Source organism: Pararge aegeria, chromosome 19 (assembly GCF_905163445.1).
Source record: "Pararge aegeria chromosome 19, ilParAegt1.1, whole genome shotgun sequence".
Classification (NCBI taxonomy): domain Eukaryota; kingdom Metazoa; phylum Arthropoda; class Insecta; order Lepidoptera; family Nymphalidae; genus Pararge; species Pararge aegeria.
This window is the reverse complement of record NC_053198.1, coordinates 16,051,218-16,073,599: the sequence shown is the minus strand read 5'-3', so window position 1 is coordinate 16,073,599 and position 22,382 is coordinate 16,051,218. Positions and strand designations below refer to the sequence as shown.

The following is a 22,382-nucleotide window of genomic DNA, read 5'->3' as shown; positions in this document are numbered from 1 at the left end:
GCTCTATACATGCTCTATGCATAGGGAGAAATCTTTGCTTGTAAGGCTGAAACGCCGCGTTCATTTGTTTATTGCGTCAGATCTTCCAGTACTATTTAATTATTGCAGCGCCATAGTAAAGTGTCAGGGTCCCACTGCCCGTGTGGACAGGCCTTTAGGCATCACAGTAAAACAAACCATACAAAAAGGCATCGTATATTAAATATGTTACATTATACGTCTTTTAATATAAACTAGTAAATAATAAAAGCTTTCTTATTTTAATAATATCTTTGAGATTCACAGTTCAGTAGTAGTAGAGCTTTTTGTGACAGAGCCAAGCAGCATTGTCGGAATGCTGTGGTCCGGCACATGAGGCCTAACACCTGCGCCTCAGGTTGATGGACACAGGGCAAGTGATGAGCTCCTCGCATGCCCTGCTTAGTGCTACCTTGTTCAGGGCATGCTTTGCCACTTATCTTCAGGCAGGCCATTTGCTTGGTCCGTCAACTAACACTATAAATGAAAAAAAATACAGACAAAATTGGCTCTTATGAGGATAGTTACAGCGTTCGTGCAGATTCTCATTCTGGCACGTTGACTGCACCAACATTTTCAAGTTTTGTGACGGTACACTCTATTTTTTATTGCATGTCTTATTATGTAAGCAATCTTTCACATATTTTTAGTGTGAGGAACAGGTTTTCCTACCGCAGAGGGCATTCAAATCTCTGACCAAACATTCTCAAGCTTGATTATTATTATTATTGTTCATAAGTTCTCTTTACATTTTATTTGTTCCAACACAGTTCGGGTCAATGTAAGTATTTTTAAAATAAATACACAAAAAAAAAATCTTGTAAGCGAATTTATCCCCACTCCCAGCGATGTAATATGGGGGGAAACATCCACAGATCGGGATGTCCCACGTGGGATAGGTGCGCGCCCATGTCGAATTCACTCCATCTACGAAAAAAAAAAAAAGAGTGTGTGTACTTATGTACACGCGTTAGAAGTTATACTTCTTCGGCGTATGGCAAAAAAATAACTAAAATGCAGTAGTGATTAACGATAAATATAAAAAATTATTTAAATAAAAATAGTTTTAATTATGTAACATACTAGAATATACAAATTGAACATAGTTATCGATTTTCATGCCACCTAGAACTAACTTTACGATGTAGAATTCAGGTGTCGGTGTGCGCGTGCATCGTGAAAATTCACTATCATCATTTTTCTTAAACGCGCAAAAAGAAGTATAACTTCAAAAAGGGAAAGTGAGGATGTGGTATTTCTGCCGCTAAGCAGCATTGTCGCAATGCAAAGTTCCGGTCCGAAGGGCGTTGTTGCCGGTTTTATTACAGGCACATGTGGCTTAACACCTACGCCTCAGATTGATGGACACAGAGCGAGCGGCACTTGCAGTTTAAAGGCCATGGGTTTTAACGTATTATTATTGGGCTGGTTGGTCTATTAGTTTGTTTGGTGGTCCACCAAAAATAATAAACGCATAAACGCTTAGCGGCGCGTTATCGGTAGGGTAGTAACTCCAAAAGCCTCCCGACCACAAGATCAGAGTATAGAAAATTTTGAAATTATAAATCACCGAATAAGAAATATTGTGACGTCAATTTTAAGTACTATGAACCCGCCTCCCATTTTTTTTTTACCATTTAAACATCGTCATCTAGCTCCAAAGATAGCGTAGATTGCGTTATGGGTACCAAGATAACCGATGAGTTTTTTTTTACATAATACACATAATACTTTATTATATAGAGATAAACACCCAGACACTGTATTATGAAAATTAAGCTTAATTTGCTATACACCGCCAACAGCAGGAGAATCTGTATGGTGTAATTTATAATTACTTTAATCCGTATACTCCACACCAAACAGATAGATCCTCGGCAATGTGCCCTCTACGCACGTTTCGCTCCGAAACCGGAGCATCCTCAGGAGATGTTGACTTTACAATGATTATTCATCGTGTTCGCGAAGTATAGCAAATTAAGCTTAATTTTCATAATATATTATGGATTTCCGCAAAGTAACGCCTGCTTGTATCCTATACCCAGAAACTGAAAAACATTCATATCTATCATACTAACATTTTCAAGTTGCGGGAATCGAAACCACGGCCTCGGACTTAGAGTCGTCTTTGTCGGTAGAGTGGTAACTAGCCACGGCCGAACCACCAAACTAAAACTCACCGGAACGGCGGAATGCCTCGTGAAATGTTGTAGGTGGGGCTGGCGACGGAGAGGAACTGGTAGGAGCGCCGCAGAGTCGCGCTAGTGACCTTAGCGTCCGTGGCTCCGTGGCTGCGGTGGCCGAGCGCGCGGAACGGGTACGTGCCTGGAACGCACGAATATTTATTTTGGTATTTATTTATTTATATACTTTATTCGTACACCACAAAAAGGAAAAAAACGTTGGATACATCAAGAGGTAACTTAAAAAGTGGGATACAAAAGACGACCTTATCAATTAGAAGCGATCTCTTCCAGGATACGGAAAACCAATCCTAATTAATAGTGGAGTGAACCAAATATTTTTATCACCATCCTCTTTTTATAAGCCCCGCCGCAAAAAAGATGGGTAAGTTAATAAGTTTACACGCGCGTGTCGGTGTGTGTGCGTGCGTGCGTGCATGCGTGTTAAGTGCGTGCGTGTATCACGATTTTTCTCTGTTTGAAAGGTTAATAATTCGGGAGTGTTCTTAGTTACGTTTGATTAAAATCGGCCCAAGATGTCCGATTACATAATTTTTCATAGCTCCCTTTAATATGGGTATGAAATGAAAAGGCTTTACTAGTACAGCACTATGCACTATGACAAATTTTCACATTCAAGATGACCGAAAGGTGAATTATATTTTTTTCTCCACGAGCCACTAGGCGCCGCCACTAGGCATGCGATTAAGGCTATTCCTAGGTTAAGTAAAAACGGGCATAAGTCTCCGATGTACTTGTACATCGGCACTCATGCTTTCAGACCGGAACACAGAACAGCGGCAGGACTGAGACCATTCTCATTCCTGCCGCTGTTCTGTGTTCTTTCGTTTCGTTTCGGTAGTAGTACTTTCACTAAAAAAAAACCGTCCGTAACAGGAAGGTGGTACTGCACTTACCGTCGGCCGGGTTGAGGTCGTTGCGCGCAGAGATGGCGTTGCAGGCGCTATAGGGCGGGCGGCACTCGCAGCGTGCCAGCGGATCGTGCTTGTAGTCGTTGTAGCGCATCGTGCGGAACATGTCGCGCACGTTGCGGATGTCGGCCTACGGACAACCAACGTGAGCTTTGTTTAATAGAATTGAGTTACATTTCTTTAATTAAACTTATTGACTTTTCTTTAATTTAACTGAGTGACCTTTCTTTAGTTAAACTGGATAACCTTTCTTTAGGTAAATGAGTGAACTTTCTTTAATTTAATTATGTTACCTTTCTATAGTTAAACTGAGTTTCTTTAAATTAACTGATGAACATTTCTTTACTTAAACTGAGTGACCTTTCTTTAATTGATTTGAGTAATGTTTCTTAGTTTATACTGAGTGACCTTTCTTTACTTAAACTGATTGACCTTTCTTTGATTAAACTGAGTACCCTTTCTTTAATTGAATTGAGTAACCTTTCTTAAGTTAAACTGAGTGACCTTTTTTTTAAGCATTTTAAACTGATTGACATTTTTAAAATATAAAACTCAGTGATGGGTGAACCCACACAGAAAAACAGCTCTTTTCTCGAAGAACTTTTTCTGCACCTGTACACTTTTATACCATCACTTCCATTAACACATAATTGGGACGCCCGAATTTCCTTCGTTTAAGGGGTTAATTTGGTTAAGAGCTAAATATAAAGTTTAAGACCTGTATAAAACCAAAATCGCAAAGAAAGAAAGTAATAAATAAATAAAATATTGATAAACCTTATTAAAATATAAAATTAAATTCTCGGGATAAAAAGTAGCATGTATGCTACGCAAACGATTATATAACTCAGTTTTATTTTTCAGTTCAACTTTCATCCAGATCTGTCCAACTGTTCTCGCGTATTGAGAAACAAATATTCATACAAACTTTTGCATTTATAATAAAAATAAAGTAAGATATAACTAACCTGTTTTATCTTGAATATCTGCGCTCTAGGATTTGTGTGGTACCCGAACCAATCTCCGAAAGTCGCTATTCGCTCGTTACCACCGCTCAGGTTAAATATCCGCGGGAAATACGGTATGTTGTACGACGGAAAGTATGACGTCTGTTTGAGTTGCTCTGTTCTGAAAAATAAAAAAATAAAAAAAGCGTTTTTATTTTAACTAAAATTTTAGATTTCGAATGATTTGAGTCATGTCATTTATTCTTATTCGCTTAAACTTGCAGAAAGCTTTCGTAGTTTCCTGCAAGTAATTCTTTATTGATTTTTGAAGTGAAAACTTCTTTAGCGGCGTTGAGCACTTTTTCTGTGGGTGGTATGGGTATAAAATCTTAAACTCGCGTCAGGACACGTGACCTGATCGAAAAAGCGTAAGACGGATTTGTCAAAACTACTATTGATGCGGTCTTTATTAGACATTTAAATAGGTTCGAATCAAAACTGTTCGTTTCTTACTTCAGCTACCATAAACCTATCGTATCAGTTTTAGAGATTGGCGATGATAGTTCTGGTAATGATGATGGTGAAAAAGTCGTTGAAATTATGGATGAAAGTTAATTTTTCGGAGAGATAAACTTTTTAATGTAAAATAATTGTAATAGTTTTAAAGTGTTAAATTTTTAATGTAATATAAATTGTCATGTTTGTGTACGATAGCGCAATAAATGAATATTGTATTCTACCACATAAATGATAGTACTTTTATACTGATAAAGCAATTGGTGCAAAATTATTCCCTAACCATTCCAAAATATCAAACATGCTCAACGTTAATTAATAATCAAGTTTTCACTTCTGCCGGCACTCCCGGAGTGCAACCCGACTTTTTTTTTTATTAAATTGCGTTTTTGTATAAAACTTCTGCCGTTTTCACTAACTAACGCTGAATCAAAGAAAATTCCTAGGCATACATTTACCTTTCACCAATCGATTTTCACTAGGCAACTCATATAACCTAAGTTGTCTATGGTTCAAAGTGTGGTATTATATGCAATGTGGTATTATACTAGGTTTTTTGATAACGGCCATTAGTGACCATTTTGTATTTTATGCAACTTACTGCTATTTTTGTATAAAATTTAGTGACATTTTTGTAGAAAACTAAGTGAAGTTATTACATGTGACTGTAATTACAAGATTTTAGTTGTTCTTGAATACCGCTCGTACTTGTCGATTCAACTCACAGATCAGCCGCTTCGATATTGCCAGGCAACTGTTCCACGACCCACAAAAGTCCGGGAAGTATGACGCCGGCGGATTTATCGCTTTTCGCTTCGAACTTATTGTAGTCTACCACATACCTGAAAGTGACAATTGGGTTACATTACATTACAAAACATTTCATGCTAACTAACTTACCAGCAAAGTTAACGTATATCTTAGGAGAACATCAACTCACTCCTATGTCATATGTTACATGTAATTGTACGCATCAAAAGTGCCATCTATGTGCCTATTTGAATAAATAAGTATTTGACTTTGAACCAAACGTCAAACAACGTTGGCGTAAGTAGAAATAAACAAACTATACATACATAGTACGAGGTCTGTCACAAAAAACTCTACTACTGCTAAAACACATACTAGTGGTAGCATTACTTACCACTGGTTATTGTAGGTGCCGCTGTTGTGCTGCCGGAAGGTGTCCACCCACTCCTTGCCGTCGCGTGCGATGCGGTTCGCTATCATCGCGCGAGCATACTCCATGATCTGAACAATGCATATTTCTATATATGTAGTTTACTATTATTATATGTATGAACAATATGTTTTATACATAATAATTATATGTGTAGAATCAGAATTTATAACATGTAGTTTAGTTTGCAATATTTTTATTTAGATATAAATTCTTATTTTCTCACCAACCCGTTCCTTGTTGCAACTACTTTCGCCAAAGGTTGTCTGGGAAAGATCGCTTTAGCGATAACACCGCCTTTTCTAGTTTTTTATTATTTTATCTATTGTGTTTCTTTTTGTATTTTGGTTTTGTGTGTGCAATAAAGAATTTAATAATAATGTAATATAATAATTGTTTGTTGTTCAATAATACATAGGTAGAAGATACATTACATCTGCACAATAGGTGTAACTTATATTATTCTTTTAATTTACTTCGATATACAGAAATCAACTGTCCCTAAGCTAGCTATAACCCTGTGTTATAGGCGACAGTGAGCTCCTTGTAAATATATCTCGTTTAATTTGAATTCGCAGGTAACACCGGTAATCGTAATTGGTATATTTATACTAGGTTTCATATTTTGAACGTAAATAATAATAATAATAATGCACTATAGCTAAAGCATTCATTTTTTTAAGGGTTCTGTACCCGAAGATTGCCAACGGAACCCTAACTATTCAAATACACATTGCAAATTTATTGAAAATAATTTTAAAAAATTATGCCCACCCGTTTTTTTTCTGGCTTAGTTTACGAGTACAATTATTTCAAGCTGACATCTTATAATTGGTGAAAATAGCATAAGTTACTTCTGAATAAATAGCTTCCAAATGGTAAAAGAAAACTATTCAGTAGTTGTTGATTCACAGTACGTTAATATGCTTTTTGTTTTAATTGGACTTCTAAGCGCATGTATGAGAAAAGAAAGATTTTTATGCCCGTTTTCACTGACAAGGCAACAAGGCAATGTCTAAGTAAAGAAGATTCCTAGGGATACATTACCATCACCAATCGATTTTCACTACGCATCTCATATAACCTAACTTGTCTATGGTTCTTGCCACAAGGTGTGGTATTTTGTGTTTGTATATTCATATTTTTAATTTTTTGTTTTAAAAAAAAAATCTTTTATTCGGCAAGTGTTATAAATTCCCAAATAGGGGCTATCGCCCGGAATAGAACCCAACACCTATTAAATTCAGAGCGCTCACCGTTGCGGAGCGCTCACCGGAGGTCGTCAAAATAATGAAGGTTACAAGCTACTTACTTGGCCCACAGGTTTGATGTTTTCGAACAGTGTCCGGTTGCTGTTCCCGATCGTGGTCTCTGCCGCCACCAGCCCCGTCGATATTATGTAGAAGTCGTCTGTGGACTGAAAAACACACCCGGATAAGTTCTCCCCCAACTTTGCTTCTCCTCGGACCTATACCGCTGGAGGAGGCCGGAGACATTTCATCTCTCACAAGATAGTAAAATGAATGTTAAAATGTAAATAGTTGATGTTTGACAAGAGCAACTGTTCAGTTTCTTGCCGGCATCTTCTTGGTCTGTCTGCAATCTGCCTACCGAACGGTTGGTAGAGTCACTACAAACAGACAGACTTATATTAGGCCTACTTTAAATAAATGAATTTAGATTTTGATTTTTTGACAAAGTTTATGTCTGCTCATTATATTGGTGATGGTGAGCGTCGAAAACGCAGTGGCTCGACTTCACTTTCGGGGTACCAAGTTCGAATCCCAGCACGCACCTGTAACTTCTCTAAGTTATGTGCGTTTTGAGTAATTGAAATATCACTTCTTTGAGTATTGTAGATTCTTACTTGAACGAATCCAGGATAGGAAGTGAAAGACATCTTGCGGCCCGGAATGAGTGCGTCGTTGTTAGGAGACAGTCTGTAGTTCAATACGTACATCTTCTGCATGCGCAGCATGGACTGGTAGCTGCCACAGAGACGAACGTCACAATAGAGCTGGAGACAGACTGATTTCACTTACGCGACGCATTATGATATCTGGTCTTTCTTTCGTGCGAGTGCAATCATCATCATCATTCAATAATTAATTTATCATCATCGTGACGGCCGACTGGCGCAATGGGCAGCGACCATGCTTTCAGAGTCCAATGCCGTGGGTTCGATTCCCACAACTGGAAAATGTTTGTGTGATGAACATGAATGTTTTTCAGTGTCTGGGTGTTTATCTTTATATTATAAGTATTTATGTACATTATTCATAAAAATATTCATCAGTCATCATAGTACCCATAACACAAGCTACGCTTACTTTGGGGCTAGATGGCGATGTGTGTATTGTCGTAGTATATTTATTTATTTATCATCATATCAACCCATTACCGAACCACTACATGGCACAATGTGAATGGGTTAAGGTCGTAGTCCACCACGCTGGCCCAGTGTGCCGAGCCAGCCGTCAGTATTTCTTGTAAAAAGTAAAGGAAAATAATGTTTATTGTGGACTATTCCTAAGAGATAGACACATATACGATCGCGGTCTTTGTTATAGACCTTAAGTTCTACAACACTGTAGTAAATTATTTTCATCTATCTCGTGGGGTTCAGTAATCGTTTACAATGTGTTTATTTACGACATCACATTAGATACCTCTAAAATGTCTCTCAACTATATTATGCAAATATGCCTTTGGTTGCCTGGAAGAAATCGCTATGTAGCGATGAGGCCACCAAATTGTGCTCTCTTGCTCTGTATTTATATCTCTGTAACCTTTTTTTTTTGGTGTACAATAAAAGTGTATTCGTTCATTCATTCATGTATTTATACATACAAACCATTCACTTGAATCACTCTATCAATTAAAAAAAACCGGATTAAAACCGTTGCAAAGTTCTGAGCATGTTCAGGGACAGACAGACGACGGTAATCGACTTTGTTGTATAATTATTAGTAGTATAGACACCTACCTATCTATCATCGGTGATCTGGAAAATAAAATACTTCAGAGTTTGAAACATCTTCGTAAGGTCGCCTGCCTTTCGGTATTCTATATGAAATATTTCGGATGATGTGCTTAAGAACTGTTTTTTTACATTTTTATTATTAAATACAAAGTACAAAAAAACAATCTAATGGCGTGACGGAGCGTCGCCACGACCTGTATCGCCACGCCAACAATCAGGTTTACCCTCCGCCTGTTTCACATCAAAAAGTGATATAAAAATTTGTGGATAGGCAGTGCTTTTGCGCGCGCTCGAAGTGCGTGCCCACTCAAAATACGCAGGATATTTTTTACTTGGTCCAAGTAACGTGCGAAGTGTAAAGGTTGGATAGATCCGGCAGCAGTTTGACCAGCCCGCTGCAGTGTTCGCCGAATAGAAGCCCGTCCGGGGTCTCTCGCGGCATCGCCAACGCGAACGCTAGCTCATCCAGGTCCCCCAGCATGTTGAGCCAGCTGGGGAACAAAATACCCTCTGTGTTTATTCCCCTACAAGTTAGCCCTTGACTTCAATTATTATTTATTTATGCACTTTATTCGTACACCACAAAAAGAAAAAAAAAACAACGGACACAACAACAGGAAACATAAAAAGTAGGATAGAAAAGGCGGCCTTATCGCTTAGTAGCGATCTCTTCCAGGCAACCTTAGAATTAGGAAAACCAAGGAGAAACCAATTGGTGGGGGGCAGCATTATTATTACATACATAGGTACTTACGAATAAGTACACACTAATATTTATCCAGATTACACACATAAAATAATAACAGTATTAGTAAATATAAAAAATAATAAACTAATATATACTATAACATACGATATATACTTAAATATGAGTAAGAATAAATCACCTAATGTTGTCTTTTTTGCTCAAAATAAGGGGTTTAATTATTGACGGCCGATTGGCGCGGTGGGCAGCGAACCTACTTTGTGAGTCCAAGGCTTCGGGTTCACAAATGGGAAATATTTGTGTGATGGACATGAATGTTTATTAGTGTCTTTGTGTTTATCTATATATTATAAGTCAGTTATCTTAGTAACCATAACACAAGCAACGCTTACTTTGGTACTAGATGGGAATGTGTGTCGTAATACACAACGTGTAAATGAAAAATCACAGCGGTTAATTGTCGACTTCCCTAGCACAGCGGTGAACGTTGTATTTTCAAGATGGAGGTCCCGGCTTCGTTTCCCGGCAGGGAGGTTTGAGAATTTAATGTTTCCTAATTTTCTCTGATCTGTGCTACTATTACTGACAAAGACTTGCCGCTAAGGTTAAATATAACTGCTTTACAGGGAGTATGGCAGTTATGTTTAACGGCAGGTTAACGGCAGGTTAGCGGCAGGTTAGGTTACAGGTTAGCCCACTACTATCTTAGACTGCATCATCATTTTCAACCAGGTGAGATTGCAGTCAAGGGCTAACTTGTTGCTAAATTAAATAGTATGTACTTAATTACCATTTAAACCTTTATCTTTTAAATGCCTAAACTTTAGTTTTTTTTTACTTATACTTAAGCAAGAAAATTTTACATTTTGAATATATAATACATTCGAATATTTTCAGCATATAAGTTTGTCTTCAAATTCAAAGCTCAAGATCCCATAGTTCCTTTCCTATTTTTACAGTGTTGGAGGGTATATACTACATACCGCCAAATTGTATGTTCTACCTTAGTGTGCTGTTGTATTTGTATCTCTGTAAATTTTTCTCTGTAGTGTACAATAGAAGTGTATTCAGTCATTCATTCATTCATAGATACTATTCTGAATCCCAAAAAAATAAAGAGTTACCTAAAAGCTAAACAAAAGCTATAATGTTAATATTTACATGATATCTCGTATAGTGAGCCATTCGTAAGGATCGCTCGTCGCCTGGTTGTACCCAACAGCCATTCCTTCCAGCTGGATGAAGTATAGTTTCATCTATAATCCAATATATAATTCAATTAAACGTGCTATGCCCCCTGCTTTCTGAGTCCAAGGCTGTGGGTTCGATTCCCGCAACTGGAAAATGATTGTGTGATGAGCATGAATGTCATCAGTGTGTGGGTTTATCTATATTTTATAAATAAAAATATTCATCAGTCATCTTAGTCATTTTTATGAATAAAAATATTCATCAGTCATCTTAGTATCCAGAACACAAGCTCCGTTTTCTTTGGGGCTAGATGGCGATGTGTACATTGTCGTAGTATTATTATTATTTTTATATAATATACTAAACAGCTTTCGCTGATGCGTCTATATAATTTCTTGTGCTCTTTGTCTTTTTGATGTTTGTGCAGTCTATTCTTAAACTGATTTAGTGATACTGCAGTCACTACATCTTCAGGCAAGGCATTCCATGTTTGTATAGCTCAACACCAGGTTGACCATAGCCCCTTAATCTGGGGTTACTCTTTTTTGAAAATAAAGTAAGTATTTTTATTTATTTATTGAATGTAACTATGATTAATTTAACCTTAGGGCTCATTGCCATCTCTTAGTGCAGTATTTATATAATATTACTCTCTTGTCATATCTAAAACTTTTATTCTAATGGTAGCCATATCAAAGTGAAAACTTACCTGGTACCAATATGGGTCACAAGGGTGGGCTGCTATCATAGATGCAATATAATCCTCATTCTTATCAATGAAGTCTTCAATCAAACCACACACTTCTGTTACATTGGAGCAGTACCTACAAGATTCCTAAGTATTATTATAGAGATACTAGCCTCTGCCCGCAAACTTCGTTAAGAAAAAAGAAAAAGAAATGAAGAATGTGGAAGTAATAAAAAAAAACTCAGAAAAAAATCTTTTTCCTACAGGAAAACATGTTTAGAATGTGATAACCGAATTGCACACAATAAAATAATAACTGTCACCGGCTTTACAATTTCTGCCACATATTTGATAAGAAGCTATAACACCTTTAATAGGTTCTTTAGGCATTTTTATACAAGTTCTTTACTACCTAGACCTTATTAGTGCTTTCGATAAATCTTTATTATGGTCAAATAACAGTCTATCTATTATTAAAAAAATACTTACCCTTTAAGCACATTCTGCCAGTGCATCCAAATAAGCTCCTGGGTGAGGAACCCCTCCAGGTATCCTGCAGCATACGCCTGCTTCTCATCGCTGGCACCAGGTGTTGTGTGCAGTTCTAAGAAAGCCCAGCTAAAAACATAATCCACGCTGCTTTTATCATCATCATCATCATAACAACCCATTTCCAGCCCACTATAGGGGCCACGAGTCTCCTCCCACAGCGAGAAGGGGCTAAGGGTGGTCAAAGCTCCCTTCTTGTACTCTTCGTTGTGGTGGACTGTGGAGTCCACCACACTGGCCCAGTGCAGATTGGTGGACTCCACACACCTTTTGAAACATTATGTAGAACTCTTAAGCATGCAGGTTTCCTCACGATGTTTTCCTTCACTGTTGAATCAAGAAATATTTCAATTTTAAAACACACATAACTTAAAAAAGTTAGAGGTGCTGGGATTTGAACTTCGCTCCCCGTAAGTGTAGTCCTATCACTAGGCTACCAATATATACATACCTAATATAAAAGTTTACATACCCGGTCTTATTGATTTCATTGGTGTATGTTGCTCTGGCGATGTGCACGGCCGGAATTTCCGTTGGTTTATCCGTGATAGACACCACCGCTTTATCGTACGACCATGTTACAAACCCATAGCTGCTCTCACACTGCGTTAATGAGCCAAGTAACACCAAAACACAGCATTTTGCAACATAACGATACATCGCAGGCAGCCGAGATTGATAAATGTAGTTCATTAGGACGTTTTACAGAACAATAACGATGTCTCAAAAGGTCAATAACTTTCGCCTAAACAAAGTTTCGAATAACTATCTATTAGGTCGGTAAACTAGCTCAAAGATAATATTACAGTAATATTTACATCCGAATTCCGATTGTTTTGAATTGAAACAAACACTTTGTCAAAGTCAGCTGCCGCTGTCACTGTCAAAACGGATAGACAACTATCACAGAGGTACTGTATACTTTTATTTTTATACGTAGCCATAATTAATCAAAACAAGAAGTGCACTTTTGTAGAATACCAATTTTACAATTTCAGTATAACTTCGATGGACTTTAAAAACTATACACGGCTATATCGACATGTAAGTAAAACTTAGGATCTTAGTTTTTTCCTGGGATCAATAAACAAAACGCGATAGCCCGTATTGCGCTGTAATTTTTAATATAACGGTTGGATCAATATTACTTCATTATATCATATGTTGTTAGGTTTAAAAACAGAAATATAAGTTATTTGATATAATCATTTAAAAGATTTTAACTTTGTTTCAAAGATAACCCTAATAATCATCATTATCAGATTTGTTACCAAGTAAGCCAACAGAAAAGGAAACAAGTTTAACTTATCAGTCTTTATTTCACTAAAATTTTAATAACAATCTATATTTTCCGTCATAAACAAAACTAAACTTAATAAAGTACGTGATTTTTAATTTTGTCAATAAAAACTTTTGTGTACCACAGAATTGGTGCCAAATGTCTAAAAATAAACATAAACAATCAAATTATAATTTTTATCAAGTTGCCGACAATTTCAATCCTATTTCCCCGCATTTATATCCTATTTCCCTCATGAGGTAAGGCGTGCGTTCATGCTCGGGGGAATTCAGCCACTCGCTGACATTGAACGCAACAGTCGCGTATCCCTGTCTCTCCAATATATCTAGAATGAGCCGGAACGGTCCCCGAAGACGATTGCTGTTCATGGAGAAGCAGCCTTGGTTGAAATTCATGACGCATATTCTGAAATAAAAATTCATACTTTCATCATAGTTAGAACGCGCTGTTCGTACGGTTCATATCAACCCATTCCCGGCACACAATAAGGAGTATAGCAAATTAAGCTTAATTTTCATCAAGTACATCATGGAATTCCGTTTGGTGACGCCTGCGTCTGATCTCTCCATCATCAGATATAGATATAGCATTGTGTTATGCCTGATTTCATTTAAATGAATTTAAATTATACTATTTTAAGACATTTAGATCTTTAGATCTTTGCACCCAATTCTTTCATAATATCAATACATTACAGGGCACAGGTCTCCTCCCACAATGAGAATGGTTTTCCACCACGCTGGCAAAATGCGAATTGGTGGACTTCAAACCTTTGAGAACATTATGGACAACTCACAGGGATGCAGGTTTCCTCACGATGTTTTCCTTAATCATTTCACCAAGTGATATTTTAATTGCTTTAAACGCATATAAAGCGAAAGCGAAGTCCTAGTGGGCTATCACTGCTTACTTTCAATTCTTTCACATCATTTTAAAGGTTTGTTTAAATATAGCATACGTATTAGCATATGTATTTCATATTTCGTTTCAGGCTAATAATGTTACCTTATTTTAACATAAAACTGAAAATGTATCTCACTGAATAATGAATATACTCACATAATCGCACCCTGAGGTATATTGAGCTGTTCGATGGGCACTTTAGAACTACTACTTAAGGCCGGTAGTTCTATTGGACACCCTCCTTCCACAGCTACAAGAACATCTGTCAAAAGTCAAAGAAAAATGTAAAAAAAATTATTCTATTTGTTAAATTAATGCGTTTATCAACACTAATTCCCGATATTTCAATATTTATTTATTACTAGCTTCTGCCCGCGACTTCGTCTGCGTGGACTTCGGAATTGGGTATTATATATTTACGAAAGCTTCGCTCGTTAACAATTTTTAATTCTACTACGGGAAATATTTTAGAGATCGGTAGGAAGTACATGTCCTTTTCCATAGCATAGGTGACATGCATACCAAATTTCAGAGCTGTCTGCCCGCGGCTTAGCTCGTAAACAATTTTCAATTTTCCCTCGGGAACTACTTAAGAAATCGGGATAAAAGGTAGCGTGTGTTCTTTTCAGTGACAATGACTATGCATGCCAAATTTCATCCAAATCCGTTCAGCCGCTTTTGCGTGATTGCGTGATTGAGTAACAAACATCCACACTTTCAAATTTATCATATTAAGTAGGATATTATTCTTATTTGTGCATTTTTGTTTATGTATTCGTATTAAGCTATTTGAATGTGGGTTTATAATAACTTTACACAACCTGTTTTCGCTTATGTTTTCCTAATCCTAAAGTTGCCTGGCACAGATCGCTACTAAGCGATAAGGCCGCCTTTTGTATTCTACTTTCATCTGTGTATTTCTATTTTTCTTTTATTTACTTCATAGTGGTGTAAAATTAAGAGTTAAATAATAATAATAAATTCTCTCCCTTACGAGGCAACATTGGTATTATGTAGTATGTGTTCCTTGCATGCCTTGCGAAGTGTTACTGTGTTTAAGCGATGGTTATCCACTTACTATAAAGTGTGCCATCTGCTTGGTCCGTCAATTATATTACTATGAAAAAAATATGAGGTGTAAGTGGGAGGCTAGTACCAGCCTCCCAAATTGCCAACCTCACCTGCCCGTGGTGCACACTGCCATCTACCGACGATGTACGACGTGGAAATGAAAAGCGAAATAATACTATACAGGCTTTAGAGGTACATAATGTACTGTCTCTGAGACTTATCTGTGAAACCGAAAACCAAATAGTTTATGAGTAAACAACTGCTGTCGTTTTTACTGAAAGAAATCAGATACATAGCCCTCATATCACATGTAAAATTATAATCATGTGACTCCTGTCACTTTATTAGGTACGCGTCGCATAGCCTAGGTTCTATGCGCGTATGAGTCTTTTATCTTCAATAGGGTTGTCAAAATTAACACTTAGAATGTTTTGAATTAATTTATATGGAAAAATAAATATGCTTCTTTCGATTTAACAGGGTGATTCCTTACGAAAAAAACTATGCATCATTCAATATTATTTCGTAATTCTATTACACGTCGTACAACCACTTCTAAAAGGCATGATGACAGGAACAAAGAATTGCTAAAATATTGTATTTATCAAATTATATATGATAGGTATTTTTATTTAAAATCTAAGTAAGATTGATGTATATAAAACTGTAAAATCTAGCGATCCGCCATGACAGCTGAAACGCCAAATACAAAATTAGTAATATTAGTCATTCGGATCCTCCAATTCCATTGGAATCAATGGTGTATCCCTACTAATATTATAAATGTCAATGTAAGTTTGTTTGTTACGCTTTCACGCAAAAACTACTTGACCGATCCTCATGAAACTTTGTACACATATTCTTGGAAGTGTAAGAAATAATATAGGATACTTTTTATCTCGACAATAAGCTCGGTTCCTTTGGGAGAGGGGATGAGTGTTTGACGATTTTACACCATAACTCTGACAAATTATAACCGATTTAAATCACGCTATGCACTCACAATGAGAGCGAGTGAGAGGCACGCGCCCGCCTAAGAGCGAGAGAGACAGACATAAAAAGTGAAAGGCACGCGTCCCTTTGTAGTAAACGCTGTTTCATTGTACGAAAATGTATTGCAAGTTATTGTATGTATATTTGTATATAAATACGTATGTATGTGTAAAGGTAAAAATAAAATTTTGTTAATATGAAATTCAGTGCGAGATTCTTTGTATAAATTAATGTTTTAAATATAATTCTTTGTATAAATAAATGTTTTAAATTGTTACTATTATTTCATCCTTCTTCCTACTATACGAATGAATATTCACATTAAAATTATTTTACCACTCAAAGTCGTTGTCACGTAAAACTTTCGCCCGTATACCGACTTTACAGGCAACCAATTTTTTTTGTACTATAGAGGTTATATATGTGTTTAACTTTGCCCAAAATGTGGTTTGAGATAGAGGACAGAACTGCTAGGCGGACAGCAGCGAACCCCTCATTTAAGGCTTAGCGATACTGAATACTTTAATTTTTTTTTATCTACAGCAAAATTTAATGCCACATCAAAAAACAAAATCAAACGCAGACGAAGTCCCGGGCAACAGCTAGTATGTTATAAAACCATCTCTCCTATGAGAAACAAGGCTGTATGGGACGTTTAAAGGCCAATGGTTCATAAAAAATGCAGCAAAGCTTACCTGAAACAATACCGTTGGGCAGCGCCACATTCTTGGCAACATACTCCGGACCCCCCAACCCTCTCGTCAAATGCTCCACCAGGGCACCAGTCAACGAATGGACGGGATACATTTCCTTAGCTTTCCGCAGCACCTCCTCCGGCAGTTTATAATCCTCACTGTAGAACGTTTGTACTGCCTCATATAAAGTCAAAAGCTGAAGATAGTCCAACGTGTTGTTGTCTCTGGCAAGATATTCGTCCAAGAATTCTTTCGAGAACACTCTATTCAATAACCTAACTTCGTAACAGCCGAGTGAGGCCAACTCGAGGCAAAGCTTCGCCCATGGCAATGCAGCATTGGTCGCATTCAACAACGGATTGGCTGATATTTGCCTTCGTAATTCTTCCCATTGGTCAGGTTCGGGCGTGAAGTTGTTATTGGCCAAGCAGTTGATGAATCCGAAGAAGATATTTGTGCGGGCGTTTGACAATGTATCCGGTTGCGCTGCGGCTTTATGGCACAGGTATTCTATCAGAGAGAGGTGTGTGTGAGCCTAAAAATAAGTTACAATTATTTCGCGGCATTCCTTAACTCATAAAGTTCGCATTATACGTTTAATTATAAGCTTATAGAAAAGTCCTATTGTAGTAAAAGGACTAAGTAATCGATAAAAAAAGCTTGGGTGCGCATTATTTCTCTAACCAGGTTGTTCTTTTAATAATTTAAAATGATAATGTGAGATTGTGATAACAAAAAAAAAACACCCGGCTAAGTTTGTTGTGGGCTTCTTCTTAGAGCGTTTGGTACCCCCATAGCTTAAGTTTTAGTTTACGAATATGGTTATCGCCATCATTTCACTACCGTGTAATTCTTATGTAATGTACGCATCAAAAGTGCAATCTATGAGCCTACTTGAATAAAGATTTTTTTTACTTTGACCTTGACTTTGACTTTAAATGCGCCATAATTTAATCTAGTAATTTCTGCAAATACATTGACTTTTTCTTTTCTTTAAAGTTTACGAATGTAGTTATCGCCATCACCTTTAGTGGTAACATGTTATATGTAAACATGAGTCAAACATTTTTGAATTGAATTGAATAGTATTTGCCGCGCAGAACCATCTTTTCCACTGTTTCTCGCCACAGGAAATTTGAAAAAAAAGTGCGATTTTTTTTTGTTAAATAAATACATATATATACTACTATAATATGTACACATCGCCATCTAGCCACAAAGAATATGTTACAAACAATTTATACTCACAATCCTAGAGAGTACTCTCGCAACAAGCAGCCCCTTCTCAAACTCCACATTGTTATTGATCACATAATTAGCGATCGCGTCCATCAACTGCTGATGATAATACTCGGGATGCTTCTCCAGAATTCTCCCTTTCAACCTTGCAGCCGTTCTCAAAACATCATCGTACGGCAAACTGTCTACGGAGTGTGTCAATATATCGCAGCATATATGCAGTAATTGAACTCTAGTTGGAAACACTTGTTCCGTGCAATTCACCTGACAAAGCGCCCAGATTATAGACTTAGCCATTTGAGCATTTAACGCTTGATCATGCAAAAGTAACCCCGTCACCACATTGTTGATGCAGCGGTCTGGTAAATCATGGGAGCAACAGTAGAGTAACATATCTCTCAACAAAGGTAAGTCCTGATCGTCTAATTCTAAAGGAAGGTGGATTTGGAATGCTAAAGGCAATGCCAACTTAAGGGCGTCAACTAAATGATTTTTAGCCCCAAATTGGGATAAAAGAAAGTCAAGAAACATAATCTGCTGGGTGTTCAACGTGTTGATATTGCATCTGATCAATTGGAGCATAGTTTGGACTATTAGCGAGTCAACTGGAACTTTGAGGTATGAAAGAACTTTTACGGCTTCTACGATTTCGTTCACGTCCAGAGCGCGAGCATGCTTTTTAAAGTTTTGACAGAGAACGCTAAACGTTGGGTCTTTGATTATCGCATCTGTATCTCTATCTTTGTCGTATCTGAAAGTAATATTAGAAGTAAGTTTTAACATTATTATTAGTCAATTTCTTCATACGTGTAATTCTATCCAACCTGACCTGTAATATGCAATAAATGAATTGGAATAAAAAAAAAACATTTATTAAAATAGAAAAACTATTAAATTACGAATCCAAATTTTCTATAATTTGTAACACAGAGTTAACAACATACAGAATCCACATTCAGCCATTATTGCATGCTGTTCATTGTGTCCAAAAACAGAAAAAACGCCTCAAAAACGTCTCCCTTCAATGTTGCTAGCTCACAAACTTTTCCCATCTATACTTATAAAAAAACTGTAACTGGAAGATTTCTGTACATTTAATATATTTTGAAAATTTTGACCCGGGGATGTTTTATGATCGACACTGAGTCCAAAACAGATTTTTATTTAATTTTTATCTGTCTGTCTGTCTGTCTGTCCGGGTATCACGTGAAAACTACTGAACGGATTTAAATAAAATTTGGTATAGTGGTAGCTGATATACCAGGTCAACCAACATATAGGATACTTTTTATCCTCTTAAACAATAAGTTTCCTCCGGGAAATGGGATGAAATTTAGCTCCGTTAAATTTCGACCAATTTTTATAATTCTTTTTTATTAGAAAGGGTATACTATTAAGCATGTTCTGTCTAATTTTAATGAAGATCTGATAAATATTGTCGGAGATAAAGGACATAACTCTTCACAGATAACAGCAAGTCGCGAGGCATATGGGACAACGATCGATGCGTATCATCCTACTAAATACTAATATTATAAATGCGAAAGAAAGAAAGTAATATGAATATTAAGTTTGATTATATACCTGCAAATTCAGTTTTAAAATATTCAAATTGAAATAGAATATTTTGGTATAGAATAACACGTACGGCCGCGAATAACATAGTTTGAACATAAAATAGGTCCACCTGGCGCTGCAATTAGTTTCTAGGTGCAGACGAAGTTGCGCGGGTCAGCTACTTTTAAGATAAAAGTTTAGAACGATATATTTAAAATAATTATTGTCAACTACTAGATAAGGGAAATGACTAACCGCCTGTTCAAAAAACACTACTAAAGTGGAGTGGTCTATGATGCTTTAATATTAGTGTCTGTATGTATTTAATTCTGTGATTTATAATCTATTTATTGGCGAGCCTTGCTTCTATTTATTGGCTAAGCCTACAATAATGAAAAGATATTACTTCGTTAATTTATGTTATGTCTTCAATCTATCAGTTGTTTACTAGAAATAAAAAATAGATAAATTAATACGATAAGATACTACACAGGTATTTGGGATAGCAGAAGCTGGCAGAGCACCATATAGATTTGTTGTTATTAAAAGCAAATCTCAATAGCATAATCATTTAATAAAACAAACAAACATACTTGCTAGTTTTCTGTAGTTCAAACAAACTTCTTAGAGCCTGCAACATGTGCCGGTGGGTCAGGAGAGGTAGATTGGCTTGTACTGCAGCCAAAACTTCACGAGTGCTTGGCGCTGTTTTAATTGTCATCAGAATATTATCTGGGGTTTTGCTGCGAGTGTCTGTCACTGAAACTGACAATAACTTTTATAAAGCATGTTTTTATAGGTTATTAAAAAAAACAATTGCATTCTTGTATATTATATACTCATTAAAACTTTCGTAAACAAAGTAATAACCACTTTGTTATTTAACAAAATGGTAAATCAGCTTAGGAGTTTCCGCAGAATTTGTAACATGCTTAGTGCTGATTTATACTTATATATTAAAATATTAATATGTGGCTATAATATCAAAGTATAGCTTTTTGTTTGTAACCATGTCTGGTTATAGCACTACCCCAATCTTAATAAAATATTGACAAAACCTTCCCCCACTTTTTCAAGGCTTGTTGATGTCTCACCAGCCATGTAAACATGCTCCCAAATTGTTTATTACTGGAAACCAATCTATTTAAATTGCATTTTATCATATCAACAGGGCACCTGCCACAATGAGAAGGGGTTAAGGCAGTAATCCACCACGCATGTAAATAGCCATAATCTTTAGGCAGAAACTCCCCTTAAAGACTAGAGGATCACTGAATGTTTCTACTTTGCATCATATCAGTGAAAAACTATCAGTTGTCAAATCATTATTTATGGATTTGTTGTTCTCACTGTAGATTTCACAATCCATGGTAACTGGAGCTTCCAAGAAGTTGATTGAGTAGACATGTTCATAATGATTTTTTTTTATTTCATAGTAGGAAAGAAGCTGCATCTGACTGAATGAAGAAATTGGCTCGACCAAGTCAAGGGCTGTAGAGCTTTTGTGATGGGATTTCACGCACCAACAGATTAATCCAAAAATAAAAAATATTTGATCAGCTTGAAGTACAATTGGAGCATTTATTACAGGTACTTCATCAAAACTGTCCAGCATATTATATTGATATTTCATGTAAGTTTTTTTTTGATTTAGTTTAGTTTTTAATTATTCTGTTATGTAATAGTGTAAGTCAGTCATAGTTACCGAATAAAAATAAAAATTATCATTATTATTATAAATAATTATAATATTAACAATAATTGACTGTTGTACATGAATAAAGCTTTTCGTTGTTAAATCACTCGGTCAATCGGTTAGAATGCCCACCCTCCTTTAAGTGATTAGGTGGAATTATGGAATAGAATAAAAAAATAGAGAGAATAATATACAAACCACTTGAAAAGCTGGTAGACCTCAACGCGTTGTTTAGCTGGCCCCCTCTTAGCACGGTGCGCCAAACACTTTTTAGCAGTAACGTCATTATAGCTGGAAGATTTCTGGTATGTTTATGATATCTGGTATTTCATATTTTAGGTTACCTATATTGATATTTTGTTATATAAAGAACTTGGTGGACTGTTGGATATGTGGAATATCCAAAATGTAATCTGAGCATTCAAAATGTAACCAAATATAACATTGAGAAAAACAAATGGTGAGATTATAAGCATTATTGAGTTTACTTACATAAAATGCTAAAAATCGCCGTAGTTTAAAAATATATATATATATTGTGAACGTAACTTTTATAGCCGTATTATTAATTTGATGAGAAATGTATTAAATCTACATATGTAGAATATAATAAAAATAAAAATAGAATGGTAAATACGTTTACGAAAATCGAAACATTTTAGGTATTTATTATTTCAGATTTCTGACATAATATCTAATATCAATAGTCTGTGGACATGTCAAAATGTAATGATGTAATGTGTTGCCAATACATTTCGACAAAAAGAATATTAAGTATCTATTCCAACAAGAAGTATAATAATTTCAATTAAATTTTTGTCGTAATCTCTACGTGTCAGACAAACTTTTTTGGTTTCTGTATACACTCGACAGCAAAGCTTTGCTCTTTCAAATTACAAACAAATATTTGACGTACAAGTTACACAATTAGTTTGCATCGTTAAGTTACAGCTTTATAAGTATGATGTTTTAAAGAAACAATCCTTGGTAATGAGAATAATTACTTAAGATAGTTGTTTCTTGTGAAAAAAGAAA

The 22,382-nt window shown here is 36.1% G+C and overlaps 2 protein-coding genes across 6 annotated transcripts; both read right to left on the bottom strand.

The window, feature by feature from the left end:
- Positions 1–21: 21 nt before the first annotated feature.
- LOC120631877 (putative phospholipase B-like 2) lies at positions 22–12,733 on the bottom strand. The gene is made up of 13 exons (XM_039901540.1): positions 12,366–12,733; positions 11,834–11,962; positions 11,366–11,480; positions 10,627–10,721; positions 9,092–9,250; positions 7,644–7,764; positions 7,089–7,193; positions 5,741–5,847; positions 5,322–5,438; positions 4,102–4,261; positions 3,119–3,263; positions 2,199–2,343; positions 22–945 (listed from the first exon to the last, which is right to left on the bottom strand). Exons 1-13 carry the CDS (start codon positions 12,584–12,586, stop codon positions 849–851), a joined length of 1,716 nt encoding a protein of 571 aa, XP_039757474.1. The 5' UTR covers positions 12,587–12,733; the 3' UTR covers positions 22–848.
- Positions 12,734–13,248: 515 nt separating this feature from the next.
- LOC120632243 lies at positions 13,249–22,016 on the bottom strand. Of its 5 annotated transcripts, none has more exons than XM_039902052.1 (7): positions 21,840–22,016; positions 21,546–21,691; positions 20,245–20,416; positions 18,104–18,845; positions 16,856–17,390; positions 14,253–14,358; positions 13,249–13,598 (listed from the first exon to the last, which is right to left on the bottom strand). In XM_039902052.1, exons 2-7 carry the CDS (start codon positions 21,631–21,633, stop codon positions 13,373–13,375), a joined length of 1,869 nt encoding a protein of 622 aa, XP_039757986.1. In that variant the 5' UTR covers positions 21,634–21,691; positions 21,840–22,016; the 3' UTR covers positions 13,249–13,372. The 5 variants fall into 5 exon arrangements, with proteins under 5 accessions (XP_039757986.1, XP_039757987.1, XP_039757984.1 ...); XM_039902053.1 differs by having other exon boundaries at positions 21,546–21,667; XM_039902050.1 differs by having other exon boundaries at positions 21,546–21,638.
- Positions 22,017–22,382: the final 366 nt, after the last annotated feature.